Source organism: Amblyraja radiata, chromosome 10 (genome assembly GCF_010909765.2).
Source record: "Amblyraja radiata isolate CabotCenter1 chromosome 10, sAmbRad1.1.pri, whole genome shotgun sequence".
NCBI classification, from domain to species: domain Eukaryota; kingdom Metazoa; phylum Chordata; class Chondrichthyes; order Rajiformes; family Rajidae; genus Amblyraja; species Amblyraja radiata.
The window spans coordinates 18,798,367-18,813,451 of record NC_045965.1 but is presented as its reverse complement, the minus strand read 5'-3'; the positions used below and the strand labels follow the sequence as shown (position 1 = coordinate 18,813,451).

The 15,085-nt window shown below is 42.7% G+C and overlaps 1 protein-coding gene across 2 annotated transcripts in view; it reads right to left on the bottom strand.

The window, feature by feature from the left end:
- LOC116977628 (phosphodiesterase 4D interacting protein) overlaps nt 1–15,085 on the bottom strand; it is a 375,033-nt gene that overhangs the window by 128,946 nt on the left and 231,002 nt on the right. Inside the window, exons 7-9 of one of the 2 annotated variants that reach the window (XM_033028241.1) lie at nt 14,238–14,404; nt 7,948–8,107; nt 3,424–3,477 (exon numbers count right to left, since the gene is read on the bottom strand). In XM_033028241.1, coding sequence (XP_032884132.1) covers nt 3,424–3,477; nt 7,948–8,107; nt 14,238–14,404 — 381 coding nt within the window. The remainder of the gene's footprint in view (nt 1–3,423; nt 3,478–7,947; nt 8,108–14,237; nt 14,405–15,085) is intronic. The other variant, XM_033028242.1, reaches the window with a different exon arrangement.

The window sequence follows — 15,085 nt, the reverse complement described above, 5'->3', positions numbered from 1 at the left end:
TCCAGATGTTCACACAAGGTAAGTCCAGATAAGTCCTGAATCGGTGCCTCCCCACCGGAGACCGTAGCTTCAAGATGGTGTAGGCCACAGGCCGGCGGTCGAAGATTTAAAGTCCCCGCCATGCCGCAGCCAGAAACACCGCAGACCGCAGGACCGGCAGTCGAAGCTCCCCTCCAGGGGTGATGGTAAGTCCACGCCATGTCCACGGTAGAAGTTGGCCACGGGCCAGCGGTGGTGGCTTCTTCTTCTCCCGGGTCCCCCAAGAGGGTTTCAGTATAGGAGTAAAGAGGTTCTTCTGCAGTTGTATAGGGCTCTGGTGAGACCACATCTGGAGTATTGTGTACAGTTTTGGTCTCCTAATTTGAGGAAGGACATCCTTGTGATTGAGGCAGTGCAGCGTAGGTTCACGAGATTGATCCCTGGGATGGCAGGACTGTCATATGTGGAAAGATTGAAACGACGGCTTGTATTCACTGGAGTTTAGAAGGATGAGGGGATATCTTATAGAAACATATAAAATTATAAAAGGACTGGACAAGCTAGATGCAGGAAAAATGTTCCCAATGTTGGGCAAGTCCAGAACCAGGTGTCACAGTCTTAGAATAAAGGGGAGGTCATTTAAGACTGAGGTGAAAAAAAACGTTTTCACCCAGAGAGTTGTGAATTTATGGAATTCCCTGCCGCAGAGGGCAGTGGAGGCCAAATCACTGGATGGATTTAAGAGAGTGTTAGATAGAGCTCTAGGGGCTAGTGGAGTCAAGGGATAAGGGGAGAAGGCAGGCAGGGGTTATTGATAGGGGACGTTCAGCCATGATCACAATGTATGGCGGTGCTGGCTCGAAGGGCCGAATGACCTCCTCCTGCACCTATTTTCTATGAAATTACAGTAAACTATTTTTTTGTATGGTAAATTTCAAATCAATCACTTTGGAGGACAATCTGAAAAGAGAATATGAAATATCAGGTGATATTTCTCAGCTGAATTTGGATAGACAAGGCTTTTTTCATTAAAAGGGAATATTTGTGTTTAATTAGAATACCAAGAATTTCTTGAACAGTAAAGCAATGTCATCACGGTAAATCATTCATATTGATCACAGAACTGTATTAATTTGTCAGTTATTTAAAGGATGTTCGGTAGCAATTCTAGTGAAATTAATATCCAACTAGTCCACATATCACATTCAGATCAGTGTGGAATGTAAAAAACATATATTTCCCACCAATTAAGTATCATCTTACATAATATGTATAATAAATTACATATACGTTTAAGATGCCATAACTTCTGAAACAATTATTTCAATGTTTTTCTGAATGTTTATTCTGATAGTTATTCTTGCCACAGCCCTGGCAATTTTGCCTGAGATAAATAACTGGTAAGTTTGCTTTCCATTGTTAATTGCGTTTTAAACTTAGGTAAAAAATATGGTCAAAGCACTAGGAGAACCCCCAAGCTCTCTTCGAAATGATGCCATAAGAATTTTTTTTTACAAAACAAATAAAAAAGATTGAAGGTAGACACAAAATGTTGGAGTAACTCAGCGGCAGTGTACAGATCAGGAGAGAGAGAAATTAAATGAACTGTATAGACAGATAACCTCACAGCAAAATTGGCCAATTCTGACATATAGAAAAAGTGAGCTACCTGATGCGTTGATATTGAGAAGTGAAGGCTAATCTTGATCAGTACAGGATTACCTGTACTAATCAAGAATCTGGCAATCTCCACCATAAAAAAGATACCTTAGAATTGGCCTCCACAGGCTTCTGTGGCAATAATTTCCACAGATTCACCACCATCTGACTAAAGAAATTCTTCCGTATCTCATTTCTAAAGGTACAGTATGTCCTTTTAATCTGAGGCTAAGGGCTGGTCCTAGACTCTCCAACTAGTGGAAACATCCTCTCCACATCCACTCTATCCAGGCCTGATAGAGTGTCCTTTGTGCAGGTGGATAGTGCAGGTTCTTTGCAAAATGGTCACACAATCTGCGCTTGCAGAGAAGTCTGCATCATGAGCAATGAGTGTACACACTTGTTTGGAAGATGTGCAAATGAATCATTGATTTATCGTTCGGTATGGTTTGTGTCATCCGTTTCCTCTTTCTCATGCTGCCTTCAATAATTATTGACCAGGTGACGCTATTAATATGGAAGACCTGTCTCGCCCTGTCATTGATATTCGCTTTGTTCGATCCATCCCTACCACATCGCTGCAACCTATACCTTGTTTCCTCACTTTCCCAGTTCTGATGAAGAGGTTTTGACTTGAAATGTTAATTCTGTTTCTCTTACATAGTTGCTGCCTGAATTGTGTGTTTCCAGCAAGTTCTATTTTTATTTTGGGACTTGGTGATCTTGGTGGTTAACAAGAAGTAGAATCAAATAGCATTGTGTCAATGAACTTTTCAATGTTGCATAAATTGAGCACCACCAATTCAAATCAAATATAGTATCAACATAAATACATTAAACCTGATAGAGTCGTAGTCATAGAATAATACAGTGTGGAAACAGGCCCTTTGGCCCAACGTGCCCACACCGGCCAACATGTCCCAGCTACACTAGTCCCACATGCCAGCACCTGTTCCATATCCCTCCAAACCTGTCCTATCCATATACCTGTCTAACTGTTTCGTAAATGTTGGGTAGTCCCTGCCTCAACTATCCTCTGGCAGCTTGTTCCATACACCCACCACCCTTTGTGTGAAAAAATTACCCCTCAGATTCCTATTAAATCTTTTCCTCTTCACCTTAAACCTATGTCCTCTGTTCCTCGATTCAACTACTCTGTGCAAGAGACTCTGTGCATCTACCCGATCTGTTTGCCTTATGATCTTATACACCTCTATAAGCTCACCCCTCATCCTCCTGCGCTCCAAGGAATAGAGTCCCAGCCTACTCAACCTCTGCCTATAGCTTAGACCCTCTAGTCCTGGCAACATCCTCGTAAATTTTCTCTGTACACTTTCCAGCTTGACAACATCTTTCCTATAACACGATGCCCAGAACTGAACGCAATACTCTAAATGTGGCCACACCAACGTCTTACACAACTGCAACATGACCTCCCAACTTCTAACTCAATACTCTGGCTGATGAAGGCCAATGTGCCCAAAAGCCTTTTTGACCACCCTATCTACTTTTTGACCACCTGACCACTTGTGCTCATAGATCCCTCTGCTCTACAACACTACTCAGAGCCCTATCATTCAATGTGTAGATGCTGCCCATGTTAGACTTCCCAAAATGCAACACCTCACATTTTTCTGCATTAAATTCCATCAACCAATTGATCAAGATCCGGCTGCAATTTTTCACAACCATCTTCACTATCTGCAAAACCACCCACTTATGCCAATGCAGAGCAATCACATTGCATATTCTTATTGTTCATGTTATAAAAAAATGTAGTCCTACCTGCATTTCTTCTTGTGTTCGCAACTTTTCACTGTCCAATTCATCTTGCAATTCCTAACATATAGAGAACCAATTATTTAATGTGGGACTGGATTAGTTTGGTTATAGTGTCATAGAGTTGTACAGCACAGACCCTTCCACCCACCATGTCCATGCCAACCTTGTTGCCCATCTATACTAATTCAATTTGCCTGCATTAGGACCACTCCTTCTATGCTTTTCCAATTTAAGTGGCTGCCTAGATGCTTCTTAAATGTAGTCTTAAATTGTATCAAATTGCTCCACCTCTTCTAGCAGCGCAATCCAGATGTAAAGAACTTCATTCCATATCTACTTTCTATAAAGAACTTACCTTTCAGATTCCCTTAAAACGTCTTCCTCTCACCATAAAAGTACACCCTCTTGTTTTAATACCTCTATCGTGGGCAAAAGACCATGACGATCTACCTATCTGTACCTCTGTTAATCATATAAACTCATATCAGATGACTCCTCAGACGCCTTCATTCAAATCTAGCCTATCCAATTTCTCCCATGACTAAAGTCCTCTAATCCTGGAAACATCCTGGTGACTTAAGAAACAGTGGATGCAAGAGTCTTGAGTGAAAACAAAAGGCTGATGAACTCAGTAAGTCAGCCATCATCTTTAGAGGAATGGACAAGAAGGGTCAAGACCTGAAACATCACCTGTTCATTCTCACCACAGATGATGTCTGACCCGCTGAGTTCATCCAGCCTTTTGTTTTTTGCTCAACATTCTGGTGAATTTCTTTTTCAGAATTTTCTTGCATTTTTGCTGTACTTGTTTCTCTCCCTGTTGTTCACTTAATGTTGTTCACTTAATAACTATCATCACCCTTTCCTCATTTTCAGGAAAATTTAAGGATGGCCACTTAATGAAGCTAGAATGATGATTATCCTGTAAGTTACCTGAGGAACATTTCAAATTGCAAGCATTATACCTAGTAACAAGGTGAGACACTTCCTACTATTTTCTTTGCCACAAACATCCAACATTTTACGGAAATATTACCCCATCAGTCTGATCATGTTATACAATGATTGGCGGAGTTTGAAAATAGTTAGTAATTTTCGATCGTCTCCCTTTAACTTGTACGTAAATGGAGTTTCCTGATTGTTCAGAATCTCTTTTGGAATTTAAAACACACGTAATATTGCAAATAATATTTTGGACAGGAATTACAATACTTTAGATCTTTATAAATCCTTGACCAAAATAATAATTGTAAGACATCCTCTTTTTTTTCTTTCCTATGATGTCTGTTCAACTGGAATTTTGGGCAGATTGAAAACTCTGCCTCAATATGTATTTGGAATAAAGGAAATGCCAACTCTACTCCCTGTTCATTACTATTAAAACACAAAGTGCTAGTGCTATAACACCAGGATAAGTACTCAACCAAGAAAACCAAGCCCATTGCCAAAATAGTATCTAAACAACCTATACACACTTATCCAATGGGACAATAACTAACTTCATATTCAGTAATAAGCTATCTACATGTTAACAACCACACAAGCTAAATGATTAACCTAGAAATCCAATCCTAATGCCACGTGAGAATCTAAAATGCCTTTACACAGTTGTGTGACAACAAAATGCCTTTACACAACTGTGTGACAACAAAAACTAGGTGTGTAGATCCCAGTCTATCATTGGACTAATCAAGTGAGCACTTCCCTTCACTGGTGTTTCAGTGAGTTAGGCCGACGACACTTCAGGAAGGCTCAACAGTCCTGGCATCCGGCTCAATACTTGCTTTCACCACCTATGCTACCAGTATGCACTACTAACTATGTACATATCTACTAAGTAAATGAAACTACCCTCCAATACCCAGATAAATAATAAACACCCAAGTCCCATCTTACACTTATCCTATCCCTCCATCAAACAATTGTAGCACCACTAATATCCAGCTTACATATAAAACTGGACGAAATGCACTTACTGAGCCTTTGTAGCGGGGAGTCCAGCCAAAAACTAATCAGACACGAGTTGCGTGAACTAGACGTGTTTATTCTCTCCAATACAGCTCCCTACTCCTCCCAGGTCACAGGCGTTGCCCGGCCTTAAATACCAACTCGGGTACCGACCCTGTGACTTGCGCCTCCCACACCAAGACGCCGCCCTCCAGAGCCGATGGTTCGTTGTGCCCATGTGTTGCCACCAGGTGCCGCCACACCTTATGCATTTGCTTTCTGCCCCCAACTAACACAGTTTCTTCTGCACCAAATCCACCTACTGCCTTGATGTGCTGCCTTTGACATCTCTTATATGGCCTGACTCAAACTGCCAGCAAATTCCTAGCTCTGTGGTTGATCACATTACGAAACCTCTACAACTCATCTCTACCGGACCTACTCTTGCTCGCCATCCTTGCTGCTCAACTTCTGTTGCCAAATCTACATATCTAAGCTTTTTACTTTCATTAGCCTCATCCACTGAGTTCTTCCAAACTGGTCAGTTCTACAAAATGCACTATCCGCTGACTAACTGGCAATAATCTGGGCTCAAACTGGTACTAATCATTTCATACTGAACAACAGCAGAACGGGCGGCACGGTGTTGCTGCGGTAGAATTGCTGCCTTACAGCAAATGCAGCGCCGGAAACCCGGGTTCGATCCCGACTACGGGGGCTGTCTGTACGGAGTTTGTACATTCTCCCCGTGACCTACATGAATTTTCTCCGAGATCTTCGGTTTCCTCCCACACACCAAAGACGTACAGGTTTGTAGGTTAATTGGCTTGGTAAATGTAAAAATTGTCCCTCGTGGGTATAGGATAGTGTTAATGTGCGGGGATCGCCGGTCAGCGCAGACCTGGTAGGCTGAAAGGGCCTGTTTCCGCACTGTATCTCCAAACTAAACTAAACTAAACAAGCTTTCCTCACAAAATTTACTGGCATTTCCCAATCATCACCTCCCCTTGGCTGACCTAACTCATGCCTGTCAGAAAACTTTTCTCCTCTACCCTTTTCTCCCTCATGGACAAAAGGAATAGCTAAACTCAGTACTATTGCACACTGAATTCACCTGTGCTCTCCTCCTCTCAATTGCTGCAGCTATACCGACCTTGACTAGTCTTACATCCCGACAAAATATGCTTTAACGTTGCCACCTCTGAACACAGGGAGGTTCTGCGGTGATAGTAGCACATCATATATAGCTCCTATAGGGAAATTTACATGACCTGTCTCCATGCATCACAGGTCCCACCAATTAAATGTCCTTTTCTCTACATTTTCCAATTCTTCCACTGCCTCTGCTTAACCTAGGCTACTGCCCATATACATCTCACTGCTTCCACCTGACGATGTACCTGCCCCACATCTAATTTCCTCCTCTCTGTTGGCCCTGCCTTATTCCACACTAGTTTCTCTGTGCTAAGCCCCAAGTCTCCTTTCCATTGTTGCACCCTACCAACAATATCTATATGCCTCAGAGCTGCCTGTGCTTCCTGTATTGCCTCTACTTCCTCCCTCTAGTTACATTTGGCACCAGATTACTAACTAAGGTATCCTTGCTTCCTGATAATTGCAACTAACCTCACCTTAATGCTCATAAACTCCTGTTAGGCTAGAAAATGGTAAATGGAGAATACCTTCCCCTTACAAAGCCACATTACTAAGACATCAAGGAACCTAACTATTTCCTAATATATGAACGAACCAATCTCTCAACCTTTTTCACCTTAGATATTGGTACCTCAAATAAAGTTAACGGCAGATCAACCTAGGCAATAACTCAAACTGCAAACACCACAACTTCCACTTGCCTGGAAGCACTGACTTCTCTATCCTTTCTATCCTTTCTAAGCCATCAATATTTTCCCATGGGAAACAAATGATTGTTTTCTCCAAATGAACAAAAAAACGGCAACATTTTATTCTTACCGGCTGGGAGTCAGTCCTCATTAAACCCAACCATTTAGGCCAACCATGTTTTAAACTATTTTGCTTTTTATATAAATTCTCAAACTGTAACTCTGCTGATGTTTTAAAATGCCTTTTATATTTGAATAAGATCCAAATATGGGGATCCATATTAGGGAGATATTCTAGATAGGGAGATAATTTTTTTAAAGTGAGTTCCTACAGCTCCCAACTCTGTGATGTTCTATTTAAGAAAGTATGTGCTTTATGTAGCTGCCATGATTTTCGTGTTTAGAACACTCTGTTCCAAATGTGCCCTGGCACCATTCAGCAACTATTTTGCTGCTGCGTCACTGATTGCATTAGGGTTGCCTCTGACACCCATGCAGAACTCAATGATTTCATCAACTTTACTATTAACTTCCATCCTGCCCTCAAATCCTCAAATGTACTTGGACTATCTCTGACACTTCCCGCCATTTTCTCCCCTTGAGGATTATGTGGTGTGAATACATTAATTTAATAATGTCAGATTTAAAGCAATTATCATAGATGTAATACCAATTAGACATGGATATGTGATTAAATTATAACATTGACTTTTATGTTATTTAAACCAATACTTACCTCAACTTCATTTTCTTTCTGACATGGAGTGTCATTTAATTCTTCTACATGGAGCTCCAGACATCCGACAAGATTATCCATCACTTTCTGATTTTCTTCATTTAAATGACCTTTCTGAATATCTTTATATCTTAGTGCTTGGGTCAGGTGATCAATAATTCTGGAAGATCAGAAAAATATTTAGTTTGAAATTCCTTAAGAAAAGTATACAGGCATTTAATCACAATGAAATATATACAGTTAAACACCCTAAGGGAATATCATTGCCTTCAGTGGTGGAATACTGCACTCTTGTGTTGGATTGCATTTATATTAAATGCCTTTGCAGGCTAAAAAAGTAAACTGCTGTTGCACTGTGATTCAATGGATCCAATAAGTACAGTAAATCTAAATATGCAGCACCACTTAGATGTCCTATTTTTGGGACGATTTTGTACCAGAAGAACAATTACTTCAATATTGTTCAGAAAAACATCTTGCTAATGTTGTTGTACTTGCACTTAAAACATTGCAGTGGACTATTAAGATTAGTTACTCAACACAAATACAAGACTTTTAAGATTTTGAATATCAACAAAATTATTGATATTTACAATCTACAATTCTACAATTAAAGATATTTGCAGAAGTTCTGTTGATCATTTTTGTTGACTATGGACATTGCATAAAAATAGTAAGATTAAACGAGAACTTACCAGTTTGAAGTTTGATCTGTATTTTATGAGGAGTTACGATGAGGGATTACGTGAAGAGCCCGCTCAGCACGCATGCGCGGCATACTTCAAAGCAGCGGTGTGGAATCACAGATAGACACAGTTATTGAAGTAAACATAGTAAAGACATGGAGACATCAGTTTATCAGTTTGACCCATATTATTGAGGGTGGGAGCGGAGGGCACGTAATCCCTCATCGTAACTCCTCATAAAATACAGATCAAACTTCAAACTGGTAAGTTCTCGTTTAATCTTACTATTTTACTTCGGAGTCACGTGAGTGATTCCGTGAAGACTTCAAAGCTCTGTGTTTTCAAACCGTGTAACAGTTATTACTTCACGCACTGCCCAAGTCCTTGAGGGAGGAAGTGTGTTATCGTAATCAACCAATGAATCTGTTTGTAGAAAAACACAATGGTATTTTTTAACAATAACAACAAAGAAATTAAATTGCTCCCCTGGGCTTAAATTAAATATTTGCAGTCTGTAAAATCTTTCCTGCAAATAAAACAGGTTTTGCCAACGGCTTATTATAAAATTTTCTGAACGGTCTTTCCCCCCACCATCCTGCTGTAGCCAGGATGTGGTCTATAGGCACGTCCATTCTTTTAGCCGTCGACGTGGATGCTGCCCTGGTGGAATGAAATTTGTACATGTTAGTTTTTATCCCAGCAGCTTATAGCACCTGCTTGAGCCATCTCGAAATGGTTTGGCTCGTCACCCGACCATAAGGTTTTTTATGACTGACCCACAAGGCTTTTCATCTCCCTCGAATATTTTGGTTGTGTCTATGTAGGATAGTAGGGTCATGGCACATAACCGTGTTTCTGGCGGGTAAGCCCGGAATTCCACGACTGGATTAGGTGTTCCTGGTCTGCTCTGTTTGATCATTCCCTGGATAACGACAGAGATCTGGTCTGGAGCTGTGAGCATGGTGTCCAGTCGCAATAGGTGTAATGACTGGACCCTCTGTGCAGATACAAGTGCCATCAACATGAGTGTTTTGAGCATAGATTGTTCCAGGTTGAGGGATCTGGCTGGTGGCCATCCCCTGAGGTATGTCAGGACCACACTGACATCCCATGTATGGGTGTACCTTGGTCTAGGGGGTTAGAGTTGTAAATACCCTTGATTAGTTTGACCACCAGCGAGTGGGACCCCATGGCCTGTTGTCCTGGAGCTGGTTTTAAATAGACAGGCAGGGCACTTCTAGCTATGTTGATGGCTCTGTAGCTGAGTCCTTCATCGTGGTGAAGGTTCGCCAGGAATTCCAGTACGTTGGTAACTGTAGCGGTTGAGTAGGTGGTCCCTGTATCCAAGCAGTACTTCTCCCATTTTTTGATGCTGGACAAGTGCTGTTTTTTACTGGATGTTCGGAGGGATGCTGACATGGTGTCGACGGTTTGTTCTGATAATCCCAGTCCCAGAAGTGGTTTGTGCAGAATCTGCAACCCAGGAGTTTGATTTTTTCATGGCACGGCTGGCTTGTGCCCGACACTGGGTGTTAATAACTCTGGGTCACTGGGGAATACCATCGGAGTTTCAACAACCATGTCATGGAGTATTGGGAACCATGGCTGCGTAGGCCAGTCGGGTACTATCAAAATACCTGAAGCAGAGTCCATTTGTATTGTGTGTAGTCCCCGACTGATGAGGCAGAAGGGAGGGAATTCATAGAAGAAGAATTTCCCCAATCCAGCGCGAACGCATCTACTGCTGCTGCCTCAGGTCTGGTTCCCAAGCAACATACATAGGTACCTGGTGATTTAGCCTGGATGCAAATAAATCGATATCTGGCGTGCTATATTGCTTGATAACGTTTGCGAAAAAAATTGTTTGGGGTTTTAACATCCATTCGATGTTGTCATTAAATTTACGTGGCCTGGTGTCTGCCACTGCATTTAGCTTACCTGGCAGGTAAGTTGCTGATAGCTAAATATGTCTTTCGACACACCATTGCCAAATTGTGTTGACCAACTTGTCGCATGATACCGATTTTATGCCGTCCATATGGTTAATGTAGGCCACCACCGTAGTATTTATCTATTTGTAACCGTACATGCAAGTGATGCATATTTGTGCATATGCTTTAAACTATAAAAGTCACCCATCTCTAGATAATTAATGCCCAGTGTAAGTGGTAATGATGACTCCGGGTTAGTCCATCTATTACCTGTGCTAGACATAGAGTTAGTTGCTCCCCAGCCTTGAGCACTGGCATCTGTTTAGATAACTAACATAGGGTTAGTGATGATAATAGGGCTGTAAACTATGCCAAACGTTTTTTGCCCACCACTGTAGTTCTGATATTGCTTCAGTGGGTAACTTCATGACACGATCATAATGACCTGTATGTTGTTTTTGGTGCAAAGGTCCGAATTATGTAGCCGGAAAATGCTGCTACCATTTTTCCAATTACTCTGTTACTTGTTGAGTAGTTGGTAGTTTGTTGACCATTAAATTGTTGCATGATTGTGCCAATTCAACTGTTTTGTCTCTTGGCAATGTTACAGTCACGTAGACTGAATTAATTGTGAAGCCCAAGTAGTCCATGATTGTGGATGTTTAAACTTAGATTTATCTGGATGTAAGACAATCCCAGGGTTTCGAATAACTGTTTTGTAGCTGACACAGCTAACATAGTCAATTTCATGGTCTTGCCTACCATTTAAGACATCGCTTTAAACTGCTATAGCTTCCCCATCCAGGTAAATTTCAGGTATCTGCGATGATACTTGTGAATGGTACTAAATAGTAAACATCTTTAAGATCAATGCTTGCCATGAAGTATCCTTTGGAATGTAGTTGTTTGGCAGTAACAACTGTTTCCATTTTGAAATGTATACACTTAACAAACATATTTAGCGAAGTTAAGTCAATGATGATGCGACATCCACCATCTTGTTTGGGTTTAGTGAATATATTGCAAGGGTTCAGGTTTTCCCATGATACCCTTAGTAATTAGTCTCACCAGTTCAGCTTGTCCCTCTCGTTTCTTTAACGGAGAGGGGAAAATACCCTCTGGGGTGAATGTTGACCTGGTGGCAATTTTTCTGGTTTGAATTGTATTTGTATCCACTAAAGCCATTGAGTAAATACTGATCACTCGTGATAGACTCCCGTGTGTTAGTATTACTCTATATGCTGGTAGGAACCAGACCCACCTACCTCCATGGTTATGGGTATTCTTCTGTTTCCTGCCGGTCCAATCAGTGTTGCACGTCGTCTGACGTGGCGGTGACGTTGGGGGGTGGCATATTTTCCATGGGGTCCACTCTGGGCCCTGGTCTAAAGAAGACTTTCGGTGATAGAATGCGGACCCCGAGCTTTCATCAGTCCCATATGGTAGACGTCGACTGATGGACGCAATAGGGTGCTGCTGCTTATTGTTTTTGGTTTTGCTCGTCCTGGGGCCTGCCCTCATGAGACCGAAAGCTTGTTAAGGCCTCTCCATATCTTTCATATGCTTTGTGAGGTTTTTGCCAGAGAGCAGTGGGTCTGGCTCAGTGGCTGGGATTTTGCACAACCCCGCAAATTTAGGATTTTATGGCAGGTCTTATGATTTGTTTACGAAGGTTGTGGTCATCTCCATATTGGTCCACGGAACGAGCAGATGATGTGATGGCTGACGTCAGGAGCCTGAGGACCGCTGCAGTTTTAGCTCCTGGTTCCGAATGTTTGCCCCAACGTGCCCCCACTTTTGGCTGTTTACAGCCGGCACTTTAAGGGACTCGCAGTTCTCTGGAGCTGTATACCTCATTGACCACCTCTCCTGTAGGGCCTTGAACGGCCTCCTGCACGTGGGGTTGCCACGTAGCGGTCTACCACACCTAGCAGTTCTTCCTGTTCCTGCACCCCTTGCATACTCCCGAGATCTTCAGCCATCATCCCCTCTTCTTGACCAGCCCAGTCCTGGTCACCAAAGCTACCCTCGGGTAAGGAGGAAGCAATGGACAGTGCAGAAGGCACTGTGGAGGGAGTGCCTGAACTCCCCCCTGCGAGAGCGCCCCTCACGAAGCGCGTCTCGCTGGAGCTCCTGCTCCAGGAGCCGCTCAGGCGGCTGTCTCTCCCCCGGGCGGGTGGAGAGACGTCCCCGTCCGACAAGTTGGAAGCCACCGGCCGGACGCCTCTTCCGTGGCTTTACTTCCAGCCCGCTGCTCAGGCACTAGCGGGCTGGGCTCGGACGCGGTGTCGGGGAAATAGCGGAGGCCGGGTAAGCGGTCCTACCGCCTTGTTGCTGCCTCCCACTCTTCCGTGGCTTGGGGAACAGGTTTGTTCTAGAGCCTTTCTTCTCTGCCTGAAAGCAGAAGGCTCCTCCTGTGAAAGAAAAACCCGACCCCAGAGCTTACCTGACGGTCCGTTTCTTTCACCCCGTAGCGGGAGCGCCTGACTCCCCCGGAGTCCAAGGGGGGGCCGCTTGCATCTGGACTGGCACCGGCGCAGCACCCTGTCTGTGGACCGCAGCGTGTGCGGTCCTGGTGGCGTCTCTCCCCCTTCCGTGAACGGAACGCTCCTTGCCCGGAGTCCAACGGGGGCCGCTTGCGTCTGCTGCTTTGCTCCAACTGGAGCAACAAACAGACGCGAGTCGCTGGTTAAACTGAAGGTAAGTACTTACCTAAAGCTTCCTCTTTTAGGCTTGTAGCGGGAGCGCCTGACTCCCGCCTGCCGCTGTTGCCTGCTGAAACGTAATGCCGCGCATGCGTGCTGAGCGGGCTCTTCACGGAATCACTCACGTGACTCCGAAGTAAAATTATGAAATTTATTTGCATGTGACAAAAATAGCATAATACTTGAACATATGTACAGCATTATCACAAAGATTTTTTAAACAGTATTGAACACATTGAAATACATATGGATTACAGTTACAGATTTTTCTGGGCAAAATTACTATCTATTTTAAACCGTTTGGAAATTCCAAATCAAAACAACCATCTTTTAGCTTTTATGCATTAATTTGTTAAGTTTTACAGATAAACCGTGGAAAAAGGCCCTTTGACCCACAGAGTCCATGCCAACCAGCGATCACCCCCATACACTAGTTCCAGTCCTACACACAAGGACAATTTACAGATGCCAATTAACCTACAAACCTGCACATCCTTGGGATGTGGGAGGAGGGCGGAACACCACGAGAAAACCCATGCGGTCACAGGGAGAACGTGCAAACTCCGTACAGACAGACCAGTGGTCAAGATCGAACTCGGGTCTTTGGTGCTGTACGGCAGCAGCTCTACCTCTGTGCCACTGTGCCATTAGGTTAGGAACTAAATATTCTTCGTCACAAGAGGATAACTCTCTGATTATCTTTAAATAATGCTTTGGGGTCCTAGAGATTTGCTGGAACATTCAACAACTCACTTTGTTTCAGTTCCATCCAGGAAAGTTGGCCTTGATTATGCACATCATCACAATAACATTTATGAAAATGAACAAGCAGAGGGGAACCTCTGAATATGTGTTTTGCAGTATATTTGGAGAGAAAAGGAGCAGCAAAAATGTTCAGATTCATGCATCACCCATCCAAACCAGTGCCTTTATTGCTATAATATGTCAACATAGGTTTCCTGCATTACCTATCCTTTTCCATTAAAATGTTTTCATTATTTTCCCACACTTTTAGCTTCTCCTGGTTTCCCAAACTGCAGTCATTCAGTTTCTTCTCCAGTTCAAGAGATCTTAGTTTCTCAGTCTGCACAATAGCAGTCATCTTTTCCACTTCATTCTTGGCCATTCGGGCTTCCTGTTTGAAACAACACAGAAAGACATTGTAGCTTTCTTCAAGTTTTGTTTTTGAATTTACAAATCTCAAATAAGTTAGAGATCCATGTTTGTCTCAGTCAGGTAGAATCTTTTCCTGTTTTGGTTGCTACCTTCACAAAAAGATATAGGGATATACATTAAAACACATAGTGCTGGAGTAACTCAGCGGATCAGGCAGCACCTTTGGAGGGCATCGATAGGCAGGCTTTCAGGTCATCATTGAAACATCACCGATCCATGCCCTCCAGATTTGCTGCCTTACCCACTGGGTTACTCCAGCTTTGTGTTCTATTCCAAGATTCCAGCATCTACAGTTCCCTGTGTCTCGGGATGTACATTGTCATGGTGCCAATGCAAAATGTGTGCATCCCAATGGAATCCCCGTATTGAACTCTGCAGTCACTTTAACAATATGAACAATGTATATCCAACAGAAGCAAAGGGAATAAGAAAGTGAAGGATTATATATTCATGAATTAAAATTCTTTCACATAATGGCACAAATGACATCCAGGATTTATTTCTTCTTCTGCCTTTAGACTGGTCTCAATTTTCCATTGGGAATGCAGAAATACTTAACTGAGGAATAAAACTAAGATCAAACCAACAACAATTTATTTTCATGCATGCTATGTTTACTACTGTGTCAGTACGTACACAG